This window comes from Neomonachus schauinslandi, chromosome 2 (genome assembly GCF_002201575.2).
Source record: "Neomonachus schauinslandi chromosome 2, ASM220157v2, whole genome shotgun sequence".
In the NCBI taxonomy this organism is placed as follows: Eukaryota; Metazoa; Chordata; class Mammalia; order Carnivora; family Phocidae; genus Neomonachus; species Neomonachus schauinslandi.
The window spans coordinates 38625288-38644731 of NC_058404.1; the positions used below are offsets into that span (position 1 = coordinate 38625288).

Sequence of the window (19444 nt, forward strand, 5' to 3'; positions counted from 1 at the left end):
CAGAGATCTCAAATGAACTCATCTTTTTATAGTTCATATGGTATATAATTTACCTAAACTACATAAACACTTGCTAATCCATCTCAGGCACTCAAGCCCCGACAAGTAGGGACTTCAAACTCAGACCATGCACTGGGGCCTCTGCCACTGGGAGAAGAGTGTCCTCACCCGGGCGGAACGGACCAGCGCGGGCGCCAAGCTCTGTGGCCCCCCAGCCAGCGCGGCCCCAGGCGCCCGCAGGTGGGAGAGGTAGTCCCACTGAGGGCTCCTGGGGGCTGCAGGGGGCTCAGGTCTTTGTTTCTAAAGTGTGGCCCGTATCAGGCCAGACGGCCCTGCTTGTCACCTCCCAAGGGTGTCTTTTTGATTTCTCCTTAAGTTCCATTTGATAAAACCAAAGGGTTCTTCCTCAAATATCTGTCAGAGAATAAGTGCCAGAAATGAAGGTATAGATGTTAATTAATCATTTTTCATAGAAGTCCAAAGAGCTTACAGTTAGAGGCCTTGGCACCTGGGTCCGACTCACTCACTGTACCAAGTGGGACACGGCTGTTGGCACCAGAACCTTCTCTAGAAATCAGGACTCAGATCTCCAAGTCTCCCCATTTAGAAGGAAGTGTGCTGTGCCCATCCACGCATCTGCTGCACACTGAGCACATGTGCGTCAGGCGCTAGTCCAGGCGTGGGCGTATAGCGATGACGGACACTCAGCCTCCTTGCCCTCAAGAAACAATGTCAGATGTTGCTTCCCACCTGCCCCTTTCTGCCTTAAATCACACGACATCGGAGCTCTCCCCACAGAAACCCATGCGGGTGGCGGGGGAGGGGGGGCAGCTGGGCCCACGTGGAACCCTGACTATGGATCCTGGCCCACCTTCTGGATCTGGGCTAAGGGCAGCACGGGTGATGGGTAAGAGCAAAGGGGAGACCGTGGGAAACAGATCCCCCACCTACACACACGTGCACACTGTGCAAAGTGCAAGAGGGCCCTGCCCTGGGGTGAGGGTCACAGGGCAAGGAGATGGGGCCTCTGTTTCCTCCACCCTTCCCTCTGCGTGAAGGAACATGCCCTCGAAGAAGCAAAAAAAAATTCTTAGCTATGTGTGATCCACAAAGACCCACTTTGTCCACTGGCAGGGGGTCCCAGAGCTCCTGGAAGGGAGGCGGCTGGGGCAGGTGAGGGGTAGATGCGAGCAGGGAGATCAGGGCTTTCTCCCTCCCACCAGCCTAGAGACTGAGCACGGGCCTCTGAGAGGCAGAGACAGGAGGATGGGGACACGGATGCTTTTGTTTTGTGCTTTTAAAATTTCTAAGCACAGCTTAGGAAACTATATTGGTTTTGGCTTTTTTACTCTTTTCCTTTTTTAATCTTTCTCCTGCTTGCGAGACCCATTAGAATTCCCCAATCTGCTAGGACTCTTGCTCAGCCCACGGTTTCTGCTTCACCTTTTTTCCTCCCTCTGTGTGGCATTCAGAAACCACGTTGGCTCACAAAAAAGCCTATAAATAACAAAGACACACCAAGCGCTCGCTTGCAAAATAACAATCAAAGGGGGAACTTCGGCAAGAGCGAAAACGCTTAAGCGCACTGTTGGCGCCGCTTGCCCGGAGCCCACAGATGGCACGCTGCTGGCAGCCAGGTACGTGGGAGCACCAGAAGGAAAACTAATCGTGTCCCCTTCATCCACAGAAGAAGGGTGGAAACCACTGGTGCTTGTCAGGGATAAAAAAACAAAAACAAAACAAAATGCCGCACAGACGTCCCGGAAGAACAACTCTTGTCTATTTCACTGGCGCGATCTCTTCACCTTCGGGAAATGGCATGAAAATTACAGGATCTGACCACCAGGGATGACTGTACCTTCATAATATCTGGGTAATGCTCTTCATAACCATTATATCTGCTGTCTACCTAGTGTTCTTCCAGTTCTCCGCTCAAGAGGCGGCAAACATGCTTGCCGCCCGGAACTGAAATTGGGGCTGGGTGTGAGAGCACCCCGGGTAAGAAACAGCTAATGGGAAGAAAGAGGCCGGCGGGACAAAGCCGGGAGGAAAACCACGGGAAGCAACCGGGAAGGAAGAGAAGAGGAAGCAGTCCTCGAGTCAGCAGAGAGAGGTGATTTTTGTGTGTAGTTCTGTTTTGAAATGCCGGCGGTGGCATCTTGCTCGCTAAGCAAACAGGATGGATGGATGTAAGAAATAAAACCTATTTTGCAACCTGTAGGTGCATAATTCCGTGATGTGGTTTCTGGGCTCGCGTCCCTGGGGCTACAGGGAAGAGCATGATGGCGGGAGGGCTGGGACCGCAGCCTTCGCCCAGTGCCTCCTAATAGGAGCTGAGGACGCTGTTCAGGGTAATCAGGGCAGGGAGGAAGGAAGTGTGGAGCTGACCAAGGAGATTGCTGGAGAAGGATAACTGCGAGGTCTGGCCCTCTCCTCCCAGCCTCAGTAGAAACATAGCCACCAATATTTGCTGATGCCTGTTCCTTTGTCATCTGAATCCTGAAACCAAGTATTATCATCCCCATTTTATAGACGAGGGAGGGAATTGAGACTTTTCACTAGCTAACCTGCCCAAAGTCATAGAGCATGAAGTATCCCTGCTGGGATTTGGACCCCAGGCACCTGACTGTGGGGTTTCTGGTGCTCTTAGCCCCTGTGCTGGAATCAAAGACCCCAAGAAAACAGAAAGCCACGAAAAGGGTTCTATTTCTAGGTTTATAATCTAGTGAGGAGGATAAAGAAAAGCCCACTCTTTTGTGGAAATAGGGTCCTGTGCTTTTCAGGTGACTTCAGGGATGCCTAGAACTAGGAAGCGATGGGAAAGACAAGAGAAATTCAGAGGCACGCTTGGGTTTCTCTCAAGTTTGGGACAAGACATGAGGGACCCCCACACTTGAATTATCAATGAAAAGCTCCCCACTCCCTAAGAGACGTACCTTGGTTGTCGTTTCTAGAATGATTTCTTTGTGCAGAAGTTCAACCACCATCTTCACATGGCCTTCTTTAGAGGCCAGGTGCAAGCCGTTCAGCCCATTCTGTAAAGAGCAGAGAGGCAGGAAGAGTGTGGTTAGGGGACTATGCATTCTGCTGTTCCACTGGTTGGGATGAGGCCATTTCCCTATGAAGAGATGTGTGACAGGCCAGAAGGAAGAACGGGAGGGGCCCTGAGTGGTGCTGGCCCAGCCTTTCCAAGTTCTTTTCCACAGAAGTCCCAGATAATAGGAACACAGGGCGATAACAAGACCACCGCTGCCCGGACTCATCTCCATTTTAAGTGTGGAGAAGCTCTCACTGAGGCAGTGGGTGACCCCGAATTCAGACCTTGGCCAGGCTTTCGGCAATCACTTCATGGAAGTGCTACAGCTTCAACACCCTTTAATTTTTATGGCAGCAACCAGGAAAAGCAAAGGGGCAACACCAGTGTATCCTAAACGTTTGTAGAGCTAGATGTATATCTAGTAAAAAAACAAAATACATTCTGAAGTAAGGTCTTTTGAGAATTAAATACTACCAACCACCCAGCTATAAGATTTCTCTGACAGAAAAATCAGTATTAAAATAGCCCCTTGGCCACCTTGCCATTTCAAATGTGGTCAAAGCTTGTCTGACAGTTCAATTGTGTGGTGTGGGGTGGGAAGAACCAACACTATCCATGCCCACTCGGCAGTCCACGGGAGCAGATCCCTCCCTGACCACAGAAACCTCCAGCTGTACGTGGCGAGGTGCGAGAGAAGGTTTTACTTGGCACTCTCTCGCATGTCCCGTCTTCTGATTCTTGCACTTAAGATGCCTGGAAACTTCCTGGCGAAAGCTGACTTCAAAGAGTGCGACTTAGAGCCACACATAATTCCGACAATATGATGGAACTCATTTCGCTTCCAGTGATGAGCAGATCTTGGCTCCACATGGAAGATGATTATAGACAGTCAGCACTCCCCGTGCCCTACTGTTGTGTTTTCCTCCTCCTCCTCCTCCTTGCCCACCAGCCATTCCCCCCCTTCTCCCATTCCTTCCTGTCTCCTGTTTCAGTCAATGCTGTTCTAGCATGTTCCCTTTCAGGGGATGCCCCGCAGCCACCGCAGGCTCTGGCTAATAAGAAAGACCCTTGCCACACAGCGGAGGGCCTTGGCTCCCGACAGTGTGCCTCCTGCAGCCCCACCCAGCATGGGCCCCTGAAATCCCCCCTTTCCCTTTGTGTCCGGGCATTCAGGACCCAAATGCTCGTGGCCAGGGACTGTCCTGCCCACGGGAGCACCAGAACGCCAGCAGTCAGCATCAAGAGATTCCCGTTAAAACACAAATATTCTATCTGGGAGTGGCAGCGCATTAACCCTCAACAGGTGCGTTCAGTTGCTTTGCTAATACCGGCAGAGGAAGTAATGAGGAAACACTGAAATAAGGAGAGGACAGGTACCTCGGATGGGAGAACGGAAGGTATCTAACACTCTCTTTACACTGGGGCCTTGAACAGGGAAAATAAAACAGGTGCCTGGGGTGGCAGAGCAAAGAGGAAGTGGGCTCCGAAGGGAACTTCACCTCATTTCTATTTAATCGGGCCCTCCCTGCACCCCAAAACACTCAGAGTGCAGTGGGCCAAATCTTTGCATGTCAGCACTGCCAGCTTGGCTAGGGGATGCGTGGGGGTTGGGGGGCGATGGGAGGGCTGTCTCATGCAACATTTGCTCATGCAAGTGCCTAGAAATCACCGTAAGATGTTTTCCCCTTGCAGATTGTGTACACCATTAAATGCAGCATCCCAAGTAGTGTGAATTATTCACACCCCAGTGTGAACAGGCTTATCCAATAAAGGCTGGGTCCCCGTCAGGTTTGATAACAGAAAGGGAGACAGTGATCTGTGAGAACAGGAATCTGGGGGAGGGAGAAGAACACTGCGTGGCAGTAAACCAGTTCCCCTCAAATCAATTTGCAAAACACAAATTCACTGAAAAGCAATCTGTCCAGGGACTGGTCTCTGGAAGCCTGGAGCCCCTCCCTGCAGCTTCGGGCCCTCAGCTCTACCCCAGGGCAGGTCTGCCCAGGAGCCCCTCCTCCCTCCCAGTGCACTGCATTCTGCCATCCCCTCTTGAAACCCAGCAGTGTTCTGGAAGGCTCCCTGCGAGCACGCTGGTGTCTGCAGCTGCTGCAGTGTTCTTCCCGCAGGGGACTCGGCTGTGGCGGCAGGGAGAGTGGCATGGTGCTGACTGCTGTGGGTTTAGTGCTTACTCGGGCAGCACGGTCCCTTCCCATCAGCGGTCACGGCTTCTGAATGCCTCAAAGTTGGGGGGGTTGCCAACTCAACAAGGAAAACACCCAAGTTGACTGCTGATGCTCCAGGGTATCTGTCTCTGCTCTTTGGAGCCTTTGTCAGCATCTCCATCCAGAGGGATTCTAGACGTCCTGTCTGCCCAGAGGATGGAGTGGAATGGGATGTCGGGATCCCTGAATGCTGAGGAAATCAAGGTCCGGGGTAGTCAAACGACTAGCCAAGGTCACACATCTTTTCTAGGGCACAGCCACATAGAAAACAAATCTGGACTTCCCAAGAAAAAAAGGGCTTGGGGTTTTTTGTTGGTGGTGGTTTTTGTTGTTGTTTTTGCCCCTAGGAACTAGGTTTCCATCAGAGGATAAAAGCCTATTTCTCCTTGTTTTGCTCACCAGGCAGCTCAGAATGAAGCCTCAGTCACGATCACTCACACAGGTCCGGTCATGGCCATTATAGTTTGACATCCAGGATTTTATTCCTTGCCCTGGTCCACAGAAAGTCCCTCTGCTTCCCTCCCTGCATCATAGGCCTCCCTCCAAAAGCTACACTCCTGGCAGAAAGTGGCCACTTATAAAAGGGACCATCCGAATAGATCTGTATCTTAAATTGTGTTACTCAGCTTCCATCCCAGATCCTGGATCAATGTTCTCTTTCTTCTTTATGACTTTGTATTTTTCTGACTCTATTTTTAATTTGTTTGTTTTCAACATAGTCACCCTAAGTCACTTCCGAGTCTATCACTGTGGTGATCTGAATGCAATGCCCTCCACAGAGCCACAGATGAGCCTATTAAAGAAATTCCTTATCGCCAAAAAACTGGTTTTTTAAAATTTCTAGCATTTCATTTGATTCTTTCTTATACTTTCCATCCCTCTGCTGAAATTCTTCAACTGTTCATTAATATTGTCTACCTTTCCTACTAGATCCTTTAACACTTTAATCACAGTTATTTTAAAGACCATCTGATAGTTCCAACATCCAGGTCATCTCTGAGTCTGCTTCTGTTGATTGCTTTGCCTCCTGACAATGGTTTTGTTTTTTTCTTACGTGTGTTTGTGTGTGTGTGTTGACTTAGGTCTGAGTTTTGTTACCTTCAGTGCACTACAGCCTTCAGATTCCTCTAGATGGAGGCTGCTGTTACTGTAAGCTTAGAGTAGGAGCAAGGGTGCTGGAGGGATTCCTGTGTTCCTGATCTCCCCTCAACTATCAGCCAGCCCTGCATGCCTGTACCTCAGCTGAGGTCCTTCTCCATGCTTCTGTCCCCCTTCCAGCAGTAATATGCTCTTCCTTGTCATGGGGCAGGGGGGCAGCCGGGAAGCTCTCCTTGGTCTTGGCCCAGACTTAGTCTTACAAATGATACCGCAAAAGGTCCTGCATCTGGACCTCAAAGGTGGGGGGGACTCTTGTTTTAAGCATTCTTTCCCCTTGTCTCTGTGGCAGCAAGACCTGCCTTATCTTTATACTTGGTCTTGGGTGGGAGTTTCTTGCTCCTCTTCCAGCAGTAGCAGACCTCTGTTCATTATTGGTACAAGACCATTTTGGGGCCAGGACAGTCTCCTGCCCTCCCCCGGGTGAACGGGGGGTTTGCCTCTACCTTTCCTGCAGCACCACTGGGGTTTTACTGTGTCCTGGGGGCAGAGGTAGTTTGCTTCTATTCCTTCCCCTGAAGAATGGGTTTTTGCCTAAGGTCTGAAGGTGAGAGGGTTTGTTTTTGCTTCACATGAGGGAGGAATCTGGGGAAGCAGCCAAGGCTTTTTCTGTTCCTGCCTCTACCTCTGCCTCCAAAGCCACCAAGTGCCTCCTGTATTCCTTTGCCATCCTGGGAGACTCTCTCTTATCTCCTGACTTATCCCAATATTTTTCATGAACACCTACAGGAGGCCTGTGGTTCCAAACACACTGCAGTTCACACTGACCTTGTTAAGATTTTGGCTTGTACAATAGCTGCTTCTTTCTCCCGTACTCTGCCTCAGCTGACACAGTGGCCCTCTCTTCAGAGGGGCTTACTCCACTTCGGAATTCAGTTAACTTGGTTGCACAGTGTGATCTCCAGCCCTTGGACGGGCTCAGGACGAACTATAATTTTGTAGATTGTCCAGGCCTTTCTCATTGTTAGGGTAGGAACAATGTTCTTGGAAGCTCTTTACATCCTACGTACTCCCTATACTAAGCCTAAGGACACCTGGCCTCGTATGATCTCATTTCACATGGTCTTAATAGAGCAGACAACCCTTTTATGATCATGTTTGGCAGAAGTGTTCATGCCAAGCACACACACCTGGAGTTTTTCATCTGCCTTTGCTCTTTTTCAGGTAAAATGTCAATTTAGAGGATTTTTCTGAGAAGCAATCTGTCCAACAGGAGGGGGAGGAGATCTCAGCCAGGCTGTGTTTCTTTTAACATTTTTAAGAAGAAGGGAAAAAAAGTCACATTCAGCCTGAATGATTTAATTTGGAGTATTTTCTTGTACCAACTGTGAGAAATTCCATTGGCAAAATATACAATTCCAGACATTTGTTCTCAGTAAATTGCTCCTCTGTTTAGCATCTCTGATTGCCCCAATTACACTAATTGATTTCTAAATGTACAAATACAGTAGACATGTCACAAGGAATTTAACTCTTCTCCTGTCCAGTGCAGAGGATGGTTTCAAATAGAAAAGCTATGGTGTCCTGAGATGCTACATCTCTTTGAAAACTGCAAGAACATCTCAAAAGTTGCTGCTTACCTTCCCATGTGGACATACAACTCTTCCACCTCCTTTTCTCACAGCTGTTTATTTTACCCACAAACATGGCTGGCCCCCACCCCCACAGAGCAGGCAGCCCCAGGTTGTGCCCTGAGGACTTTGAGGCCCACCTCCTCCTCCCACCCCCACCATGTGTTCTGAAACTTATTATTTCCTCTTTCTTTGAGCCAAGCAGTGTGTTTCTAGAGGACTTAAGCTAACATGCTAATGTAGTATCCAGGAAGCATGACTTTTTTATTCATGAATACCTACTGGTTCAGCTCATCAAATTAGTTAGCTGCCATCGAGCCAGGCCCAGAGGCAAAGGAGCACTGGCCAGGGGAAATTGTGATGGGGAGGAAAGAACTGGGATCTTGGGAAGAATAAGCCAAGAGCAGCAGCAGAGAAAGGCAAGAAGTCTGAGGACCCCAGAATGAACAAAAAGAGGGGTGGGGGAGAGGGGTTTCTAAGTAACATTGTCTTCATGCAACACTCCACTTTACTCATGCGATCAGTAAAGGCTAATGGTTAATTGGTCAATTGGTCAATTGGTTAATCAGAAAATCTTGCCCATAATAAAGACAAGGATGTAGACAGAGAGGGTCATATACCTAGGTCTTTATATTACTGTTCCATTTTCCTATTCAATCTGGATTCTCTATAAGTTTGTTCTATCTGTCCAGAGAAGATCAAGATTTGACTCTATGTTACAGAAGTTTAATTCTCCAAATAACACCCAGCCTGTACACTTGTGACTTCTAACTGCTCTATTATTTATCCCTATTTGTGGAGCAAGATCACGGACATTATATATTTGGAAGTCTGCAGCCCTGAAACAGAACAGGAAATAAGAATCTAAACAGGGCTTATGGAGACAAAAAAAGAATCACTGTTCCTACTCCAAATCCTGAGAATGATGAGAAAGAAAGAGAAAGGGAAGAAAGAAAGGCAGACTATGGAAACCAGAGGCAGAGAGGATGAGAACCAAACGAGGTGGTAGAAAAGGAAAGAGGGGGTGACTATCACTACAGTCTGACTACATGAGGAAGTGAATGAAGCTGCTGGCCAAAAAATCACTGGAACACTATAAATTTTGATTCCTTTCCCCAAATTGCCTGCATTAAATTTTCAGCCAAAACAGAAATGAGATAAAAAATGAAAGGGAGTTTTTCCACCTTCCCTTCTGTTCCTTTCCCCTTCCCTCCCCTCCCGGCTCAGAGATGTCAGCTTCTGAGGAAGCAGAGCAGTGAACCAGAAGGGGTGCCCTGCAGAGGGGTGCGCAGCAGTGTGTCTGCTCTAAGAGGAGGGGGCTGCTCCAGTGGTTGGGAGATTGTTACCCTGAGCAAACAAGTCAATACAGTGAGGATGATGAATATCAGTGGGAGTCAGGTTCCTCACTGTCTGAAGGGATTTACAAATGGGGAAAGAGGAAGACCTAGAAAGAACCCTGAGGTGTTGGACTAGACCTGGAAGTATTGGCACAATCTCATGGATTTAAAAAGTAGGTAGATGCAGAACTAGATCTCAATGTATGGACACACACGTGACAACCAGTAGCAACGAGCACATCAAGTGACCAGATTTTGGTGTCTAAATACCATCCTCCACTAAAATGAACCTTGGAAAAATGGCTGATCCAAGGCTGGGGCAGAGGAAGTACAAAACCACCCTGGGACAACACGCTCCAAAAAGGAAGGAAATGCTCAAAGAGTGACGAGGGCATGTTGAAGAACAAAGAAGCCAGCCTAATGAGAGCACTTCCACTGGCCTCATTTAGATTTGAACATCAAAATAAATCACGAGAGTACTGGTTTATAACCCATCAAATAAAATAGGACCCCATGAGTCTGAATAGGTATAAACAAAGAATGAATGAAAAAAAAAAATAAATCAATGAGGGAGGAGGAAAAGCTCATCCTTCAGTAGAATGCCAGCTAATAAATGTAATAGAAATGACAGAGATGGAGAATCAATGTCTGGAACCATCATAGTGGCAGCTGATACAGGCAGACGGTATCAATGTATGCCAAGGTTGGTGGTTGGAACTTTAATGAAAAACAGGATATTGGCATTATATCAGAATATCCACCCCCACCCATATACACACAAAATACTGATCAATGACAAAGGGAAAAATCAATGACACCAACAGATGACCAAGGTTAACATCACCAGGGGTTGAAAGGGGGCATGATTACTAGGGTATTCCTACCAAGACTGCACTGCCTTGGTCTGGCCATAAGGAAACATCAGCAGACACACAGCTGAGGTTCAAACTGCAAAATGGAAACTGTAGGAAACATGCAAGACAGGCAAAGACTTGAGGAAGCATTCCAGACTGAAGGAGAATGATGAGAAATGACAATTAAATACAGTCTGGAGAGACCCTAAGAATAGAGGAAGAGAGAGAGAAGGGGGAAGGAGCATGCAGGAAGGGAGGGAGGAGGGAGAGAAAGGGAGGGAAGGAGGGAGAGGGAGAACAATTTCTCATTATCTGGACAGTTAGCAAAATTTTAATGGAGTCTGTAGATGGTTGTGTTGCATCAATGCTGATTTCCTGCTTTGGAGGCCTGCAGGGTGGTTATGTGGGAAAGTGTCCTTACTTTGGGGTGGTACACACTGGAATGTTTAGGGGTGATGGGGAATTACATCATACATGTATATATTATAGATAAATAGACAGCAAGAGCAAATGCAGTAAAATGGTAATCGAGAGTCTAGATGACAGAGATGTGAAAATTCTTTGTATTGTTCTTGCAACTTTTTTATAGGTTCAAAAGTATTTATAATTTCAGCAAAGGAAGCGGGAGGTAGGAGGGACTAGTGGTAGAGAAGAGGCTGTGGGAGGAGGGATGAGCGTGGTGGGGGACTCTGGGCTCTGGCTGTGGTGGGAGGGGATAGGGTTCCTGCATGCCTACAGACTCAGAGCCAGAAAGGAGCTGAGCACACAGACCCTCCTGTTTCTAAAGGACCCATGAGGTACGAGTTTTCCTGGAAGTCTGAGGCTATTCCAAGATGGAAGCCCCAGAGAGCCACCGCACCGGACTGCCGGGTGTGGGCACCAGCAGATGGGAAGCCTCTCCCAGAGGCCAGGGCCCTCCCTCTGCTGCCTCTGTCTCACCCAGCTATCCGACGGCTCCCCAGAGACTGCTTGGTGGGAAAGGTCTGCTAAAAATATAGGATCCTGGAATCCAATCAACCAGAAGCCAGGACAAGTTGAAGCAATTACCATAATCCTGGTGGAAAATCACCCCAATCTCCTTTGTCAACCCATCCTTGTCCTGGGACTGGGGAGGTAGAAGAGGAGCAGAAATCGAGAGATTGGCACACACTCAGAAGCGGGTGGTGCAAAGGGAAAGGAACAAGACTGGCCCTGAGCACTTGGCCCTCCTTGGCTTCATTCCAACCCAGATTTAGCTCTCTTACCCAGGTAGGTAAGATCCAGTGTACGAGGTATTCACAGGAGGGAAAACACTTGAATGGTTTTTATTATCTTAAAAAAAAATTGGGAAGAAAAAAAAAAGAAACCCACACTAGTCAGAGCCCTGGGAGGAGATGAGTCAACCTGGATCACCTTCTCTCTACTCCGGGGACACAAGGTGCACAATCCTCCACGCCCCCGCACCGAGCAGCGCCCTGGCTCCGCGGCAGATCAGATCTGCTGCAGGGGCTGAAGGCCCCCTGGGAGCCTAGAGCAGGAAGCGTGAGCTCAAGTTAATGAGAGACAGGGACTCTGAAATTCAGCTCAGCAGCTAAGAATATCTCCTGTGGACTAGAAAGAGTTTCTATGTCCGAGACCTTGGCATTCCTTTATTTAAAAAGATAAAAAGAGCCAGACCTTCAGAAGAAGGGCAGGGGGGGGTGGGGGTGGGGGGTCAGAGGACAGAGCACTAGAGAAGGAGGGGAGGCCTCTGAGCTGTCTTCCTGATGTGTCCCCTCACCTCTCTGGCCTCACTCTCTGTATTTTCAAAATGATAGAATTGCCCTGATCCCCTGGCTTCCCCTTAATTCCACAAGTCCACAGTAAGACAATGCAACAGCTCTCAGAAAACAGTTAAGATATGCATGTAGAGATGCACAGAAGAAGGTATGACAAGATTCACACCTCATTGTTCACAGTGATTTTGGGGAGTGGGGGCATATGGGGAAACTTACAGAAGACTTCAGATATTTTTGTATAGTGTAAATTTTTATTTTTTACATTTTTTTTAAAAGATTTTATTTATTTGAGAGAGAGAAAGAGAAGGAGCAGAGGGAGAGGGAGAAGCAGACTCCTCCTTGAGCAGGGAGCCCGATGCGGGGTTCGATCCCAGGACCCTGGGATCATGACCTGAGCTGAAGGCAGATGCTTAACTGACTAAGCCACCCAGGCTCCCCTAGTGTAAGCTTTTAAATAACTACCATGAAGTCATTTTGTTGCTAAATTAAAAATCACAAAACAGTTAAAATCAAGGACACAATTGTCAAAAACAACAAAAACATCTATAGCAAAAAATTCATAACAAATGAGAATAATTCCAGGCAAATTCACATGCATAGTCTATTCCAATGAGCAAGAACTGGAATTGTGAATTGAGTTTAGCATTCCTATAACAACCAGGGAGGCAAATCTTCCTTCAAGGCCCAGATCAAATGGCATTTTTCTCTGGGACTTTTCCTGTCCCTTTCTCTTTGCCACACCGCGCCGTTTCCAGCCTCCCCAAAGTGAATTGCTCTCTCAACCGTGTCCCCAAGGCGCTCGGGGATAATCTATCAAGGCCCTCATCTCATGAAATTGCTTTTATCTGCTCTTGTGTCTGTGTCTCTCCAAGTAGGACTTTCTGCGGTTCCTATGTGTTCCTCACCTTCGGATCGTAGGTCTTAGCATGGGGCCTGGCCCATTGCACACGCTCCATAAGGGTTTGTGGAATCAAATGCACCTTTGTGCAACCTGACACACTGCACAGTTACCTGGTTTTCTCAGTCTGGCCAGACTAAGAATATCACATCTGCTCTTCATATTGTAAATCCATAGCAGTCAAAGCCTAAATTGGAGCATGGAAGGTGTACTCTCCTTAAAATATGTTCCCAATCATTCTTCACTATGCCATTCACCCTTTTCCTGGTCCCTAGGATCCCAGAGACATCCCTGCTCATGTCACTGAACTGGTGAGTCAACTCTTCCTTAACCGAGAAGGAATGAAAACTGAAAATGAAAGCAGCTCAGGGAGGGCCTCCCAGGGGAGTAACAGGCCCTGCTGCACGGCTCAGCCCCAAGGCTGACGTGCGGGACACAGAGACCTGGGCTGGGAGCTGCAAGCCCCTGGCCCTTGTTCTGGAAGACTCTTGTCCTCTTTGCCTCTCACAAGGGTGAAATGAGGTCACACTGGGGAATGGCTGGGGAAAGCAGAGACACTGCAGAGCTGGGATCTGTGATTATTAAACACCGTGGGTCACTCTGACTCATGACAAGTCATCAACTTACTTTAAAACTACAAATTAGTCATGACAATCACCCAGACGAACATCAAATAGCTTATTTCTGCTGAGACGCAAAAGCAATTTACCTATTTAAATTAATTCAGGGGATAGGGGTTTTCAGTCCCATCTTTTTCCCTTTTGCCTTTTCTCGGAGGAACCACAACTTCTGAAGAATCCATAGTACCCGGCCCAGGGGAATCTAGTTGCTTCTCTTGTTCGACTGCACACGGCGGAACGCCACTGTCCCACGTGGGGGCTGCAATTATACATTCTTTCCCTTCCTTCATTGCTATTCCAGAGCTGCACCATGGCAGCAAGTCTTAAGAGGCTCGATATTCCCATACTATCCTTTGGCAAGGCTTTCTGTGTGAGTTGGGAGTGGTTCCAGGCAGATTCAGGGGACTGAGTGCCACCTCTGTCTGTCAACAGTTCCTACGAAAACGATGACAGAGAAAAGTAACAGCCTCCAAATCCACACTGATCTAGAGGTAACCTCCTTGGCCTGATCGACCACCACCCTCACCTTGTTGTTGTTTTTGTTTTTTAATATATTAGGTATTTATTTATTGGAGAGAGAGAGTATAAGCAGGGGGAGTAGTAGGCAGAGGGAGAAGCTGACTCCCCACTGAACAGGGAGCCCGATGCTGGACGCGATCCCAGGACACTGGGATCATGACCTGAGCCAATGGCAGACACTTAACCGACTGAGCCACCCAGGCGTCCCGCATCCTCACCTTCTTTCACTTCATTTATCCCAACATCACCGATCTCCCTGCTGCCCGTGCCCTCCACTGCTCCTGCATTTGCCTGGCTCTTCCTTCCCACAGCAACTCCACGTTCCCATTTCTCTACCCGCCAAATTCCTACTCTTCCTTCAAAGCCTCTCTGACTCCTTGGCATTTTAGCCACTCCCCAGACCGGCAGCAATGTGAGAGCTGCAACTCGGACTTACTCCCCTCCGAGTAGCAGCACATGGCCTACCGGAGCAGCTCAACAAACGCTTGTTCAGTGATTGCATCACTGAATGGAAACATCCTGTGCCCGTTCTGGCTGGCACATGTGACACTCCATTTGTAACCTCCTATTTACAAGTTACTGGACTTGCTTGGCTGGCCTCTGAGTTCTTCAAGAGAAGGGGATGCATGAAGTTAGTCTCTAGCAAGGAGCTTGGGTCGTTCCTTGGAAGTGCTTGATACATGTTGCGGAATAAATGAAGTTGCAGAGAAAACTTAAGATGGTCTTCTTACCACCAGCTCACCGAATCCAAACTCATAAAGCCCTGAAGATATTCCAAGTAACCTCTAGACCTCAGCTTTCTGAGTTATAGAGTGAGAGAGTAGAATGTCATGACCTCCTCCTGGCTCTAAGGCTCTTTAATTTAGAAAGGTAGCAATCATCACAATCGCCAGTGCCCAACAAATCCTGATCAAAAGACTTGGCATGCGGCCACCACGGAAAAAATTCCTCTGGAGCAGAAACTTTTGGTACAGGTGCTCCATTTATTCAAAATGCCTAAAACCCTTTACCTTCAAGATAAACCAGTACCCAGCAGTGATGGGGTTCATGTGGAAGGTACATGTGCAAATTCAGAGAACATCAATGGAACACGCATGGTTTCACATGCTTTTGTTGGTTGTGTGTTAGCACTGGAAACCACTTACGTTTTTGTGATCATTCAGACGGTCGAGCTTCTGAGACTTCAGCAAATATGACCACATACTTGACTGTTGGGGCTGGTGCCAGCATCAGAACCACCAGCAGGCGAGAGAGTCATTGCCCCTAAGAATGATTATTTCACAATGCTCTTAAAAGTGACAGCACTCAGGGGCACCTGCGTGGCTCAGTCGGCTAAGCGTCTGACTCTTGATTTCAGCTCAGGTCATGATCTCAGGCTCTGTGCTGGGCATGGAGCCTGCTTAAGATTCTCTCTCTGTTCTCTCTCTCAAAAAAATTTAATTTATGTTTTTTTTAAAGTGACAGCACTCAGATTGGCTAAGTGTCAAATACATAGCTGGAATCATCAGTGGGTACAATAGGCCTAGCCTCTGATTGAACTTGTAGAGCACATACTATATGCCATGCAGAATCCTGGTAAGGAGCACCAAATAAAACAGAGTCCTCTCTCCTCGAGGGCCTTCATTTTAGTGGACGAGACAAGGACAGATGAAGGGACACGTAGAGGCATAGCAAGTCTCAGGGCACTCAGTGCTGTGGAGATAAATAAGACAGGTCAAGGGGACAGAGGACGCCTCGGATGCTCCAGGAAACCTCTCTCCTAACTCTCTGCCTTATGCCAGTACTCGTAGACATCAAGGCTTCTCTTTAGGGCGTGAAATTTTCTCCTGGGGTCACAAGTAACTTTCCTTCCTATCAGGAAGGCCAACTTAGCCAGTGTTTGTTAGATTTATGAGAAGAATGGGGAGCCTGGGTGGCTCAGTGGGTTAAGTGTCTGACTCTTGATTTCGTCTCAGGTCCTGATCTCAGGATTGTGGGATCAAGCCCCACATGGGGCTCCATGCTCAGTACAGAGTCTGCTTCTCCATCTCTGCCCCTTCCCCTGCTCTCTAATAAATAAAATATTTTTAAAAATTAAAAAAAAGAATAGAAGAGAAAACTAAAACAGTGAGGGTTTTTGCCTATGGGATTACAGCTCATGATTCCCAGTGGAGCATCTGTGTTCACCCGACAGTTCTAGGAATTCAGGAGAACAGAGACTGGGGCGCCTGGGTGGCTCAGTTGGTTAAGTGACTGCCTTCGGCTCAGGTCATGATCCTGGAGTCCCTGGATCGAGTCCCGCGTCGGGCTCCCTGCTCAGCGGGGGGTCTGCTTCTCCCTCTGACCCTCCTCCCTCTCATGCTCTCTGTCTCTCATTCTCTCTCTCTCTCAAATAAATAAATAAAATCTAAAAAAAAAGGAGAACAGAGACTCTGACTTACTCTCCTCTACTTTTCTTTTTATTTGGCCAGCTGGTAAATCTGTGAAGTCAATTGGATCATCCCAGAAAATATGTTTTTTTACTGCTGCGGCCTCCGTAATAAAATATTTTGATTTGATGTAAGTAATAATGCTGGAAATTGGACATATGAAGCTGATACTGGTATGAGACACAGCCCCGGGCTGAGCAGGTGGACCCTGGTTCCTACATGCCCCTGTGTGGTGTGTGCTGAGACCGCAAACCAGGGCGACGACACTCCAAAAGGCTAGGGAGGCCCGTCCTCAGGTGTCACCACCTCTGCTGTCTCCCCGTTATTCCAAGCCACCGTCCGGATCGACCTGGTCCATCGCCTCAGCCTCCTAACCAGCCTCCTTGCTTCAGTCTCTGTGTCTCAAGTCGACCCTCCACCCAGCAGCCGGGGCTGGTTATCATTTAAAAACCTAAATCAGGTTGAGTGTCTCTCGTGTAATACCTTTCAATGGCTTCTCATCATCCTCAGAGTAAAACCCGAGTCCTCACCATGGCCTGCGGGCCTTTCACCATTTGGCCTCGGCAATTTCACCTACCTCCTTGCCTAACACTTTTCCCTTTGATCATTCCACTGCAGCTACACTGTCCTTCTTGCTGTTCCCCAAACACCAAGCTTACTCTTGACCCCAGGGCCTTTGCACCTGTTTCCCCCTCTTCCAGGATTGCTCTTCCCCAGAAACCATGTGGTTCTCCCTTACTTCTTTTGAGTCTCTCAACAGTCATCTCCTAGAGAGGTCTTGCTTCCCTAACCCGTCTGCAACAGGCACCTTTACTTTTCTCCTCCATGCTCCTCTCGTTAGCTGACCTTATACATTTGCTCATTTTCTTGGTTATGGACGGTCTTTTCTACCAGCATATACATGCCACAAGAGCACAGGCTTTGTCTGTTTGGTCTATCTTGCTTAGTGCCTAGAATAGTAGCCGGTACAAAGCAGGTGTTTAGTAAGTACACGTGGACTAACCCCCACAAAAACACTGGTGGGACTATGTTCAACATGTCTCTCTCCCCCGTTTTCACCAGCCAACGCCAGCATCTGACTTCCTCGAATGCTGAGTGACTTCCAAATAGCTATCTTTGGGTTGGATCTCTTATCTGCATGACAGGCTTAAATATCCAATTGCTTACTATATATCTTCACTTAGATTCCTGAAAGACTCTTTAGCAGGATCTCTGCACAGCCTGATCGTGTGTCCTCCCCCTTCCACACACTGAGTCCACCCCAGTGCTCCTAGTCTCAGTGAGCAGTGCCACCCTCCACCCCCCTGCACAAGGCAGACATCTGAGGGTCATTCTCGAAGTCTCCTTCCCTGCTTTCCCCCATGCCATTCACCACCCAGGTCTGTTCACCTCGCTCCATCTCCGCAGCCATGACCCTTATCCCAGCTACCGCCATTTCTCTCCCGCACTGGTATGACTGTCTGTAACTGGCCTCCCCATTTCTACCCCTGGGCCCTTCCATCTGTCTTCCACTCAGTGGCCACTGTGCTCCTTCAAAGCACACCTCTGATCATGTCACTCCTGAGCTTGAGTCTGTGGCCCGCTTCCCTCTGCTCTTGAGATAAAGATCAGAAGCCTTACCATGGCTTCTGCAAGCAGGGTGGATATTCCAGGACACGCAGAAACAGCTGTACCCGCTGCTAAAAGCTGAACTGCCTCCATTCCTCCAAGATACCTGGAATACCTCCAAGAGCTGCAGCCTCGAGCTCTTATGTGCCCTCCATCCCTGCTGCTCTGGCCACTCTCTTCCTTCCCCCGGATTCTTCCCCCCAATCAGCAACTGCAGTGTGGCACAGCAGGTGAACACACCCCCAGACACACACACACAATGCGTGCACACGTGCATGCACACACACTGCTCTGGCCCTGGGACACGCTATCCCAGCCAAATGTGATGACGATCACCCCTGCCTAGAGGGCCCAGCAAAATCCCAAATTCACCTCTGCAGCCTCATCCAGAGCTCCTTGCCTCTGCACTGCAGCCACTCTGGCCTTCCTTAAACTTTCCGTGCTTTTTGCTGCCTCAGGGACTTTGCACAGGCTGTTCCCTATGATTTGATTTTTTTTCAAGATTTATTTATTTATTTGAGAGAGAGAGAGTGTGCATGTGTACACAAGAACAGGGGGAGCGGCAGAGGGAGAGAATCTTCGAGCAGATTCCCAGCTGAGCGCTGAGCTTGCAGAGCTCAATCTCATGACTTGAGATCATGACCTGACCCCAAATCAAGAGTCAGATGCCTAACTGACTGAGCCACCCAGGCGCCCCTATGATGGGAATGGTCTTCCCTTCCTTCGCATCATTAACTTCTCCTTATCCCTTACTTTAACTATCTCTTCCTCATGATAGCCTTCTCTGCCTTCAGTTTTAGGTCAAGTCTCATATATGCTCAAAAAATCCTACACCTTTCCTTCACAGTTCCAAAGACACTTCGGTTTGCCTACTATTTATGTGCTTATTTGATGAATAGCTCTCACTACCAATAGACTACAGTTCAGAGAAGATGAGGACTGGGACTTTTCTTCGTACTATCAAATCCCTAAGGCCTAGCACTCCATCCACATGTGGAGATATACGGGAAGACACTGGCTACGTGGGTCTAAAGCCTGCCTATGGCTTGGCTAAATGAAAGCATCAGGCATTCATATAAAGATACTGGTGCATGCATGTGTATGTGTGGGTCCTTATGTGTGAATTTGTTCTTTTCGACAAATATAATAATGATGATGATCAAAATTAGTAGACATAATCCATGCATTAAGGAGACTGCCCTGAATCTTCAGATGTCTCTTACATAAGCCGAGAGAGTTCCTCTTTTCACACTACTTAGCGTAATTACTCCCCATCATGGCAAGCAGCCTTATTCTTTCCACAAAACATACTATTTGAAAGAGTGTTACTTATATAAGGATTAGCATTTGCTGTATTCCTGCTATCACAGTCCACCAGCTCAAAGGATTCAAGCCAAAGCACCTCCTCAGGCCATGGCCCCAGGACAGGAGCCTGTTTTCAGTGCCTCAAAACAATGAAGG

At 48.1% G+C, this 19444-nt stretch overlaps 1 protein-coding gene across 2 annotated transcripts in view; it reads right to left on the minus strand.

The window, feature by feature from the left end:
- Window positions 1-19444, minus strand: part of ANK1 (ankyrin 1) — a 207622-nt gene that overhangs the window by 69071 nt on the left and 119107 nt on the right. For both annotated transcript variants that reach the window (XM_044912835.1, XM_044912834.1), the window contains exon 3: window positions 2937-3035. In XM_044912835.1, the coding sequence (XP_044768770.1) occupies window positions 2937-3035 (99 nt within the window). The remainder of the gene's footprint in view (window positions 1-2936; window positions 3036-19444) is intronic.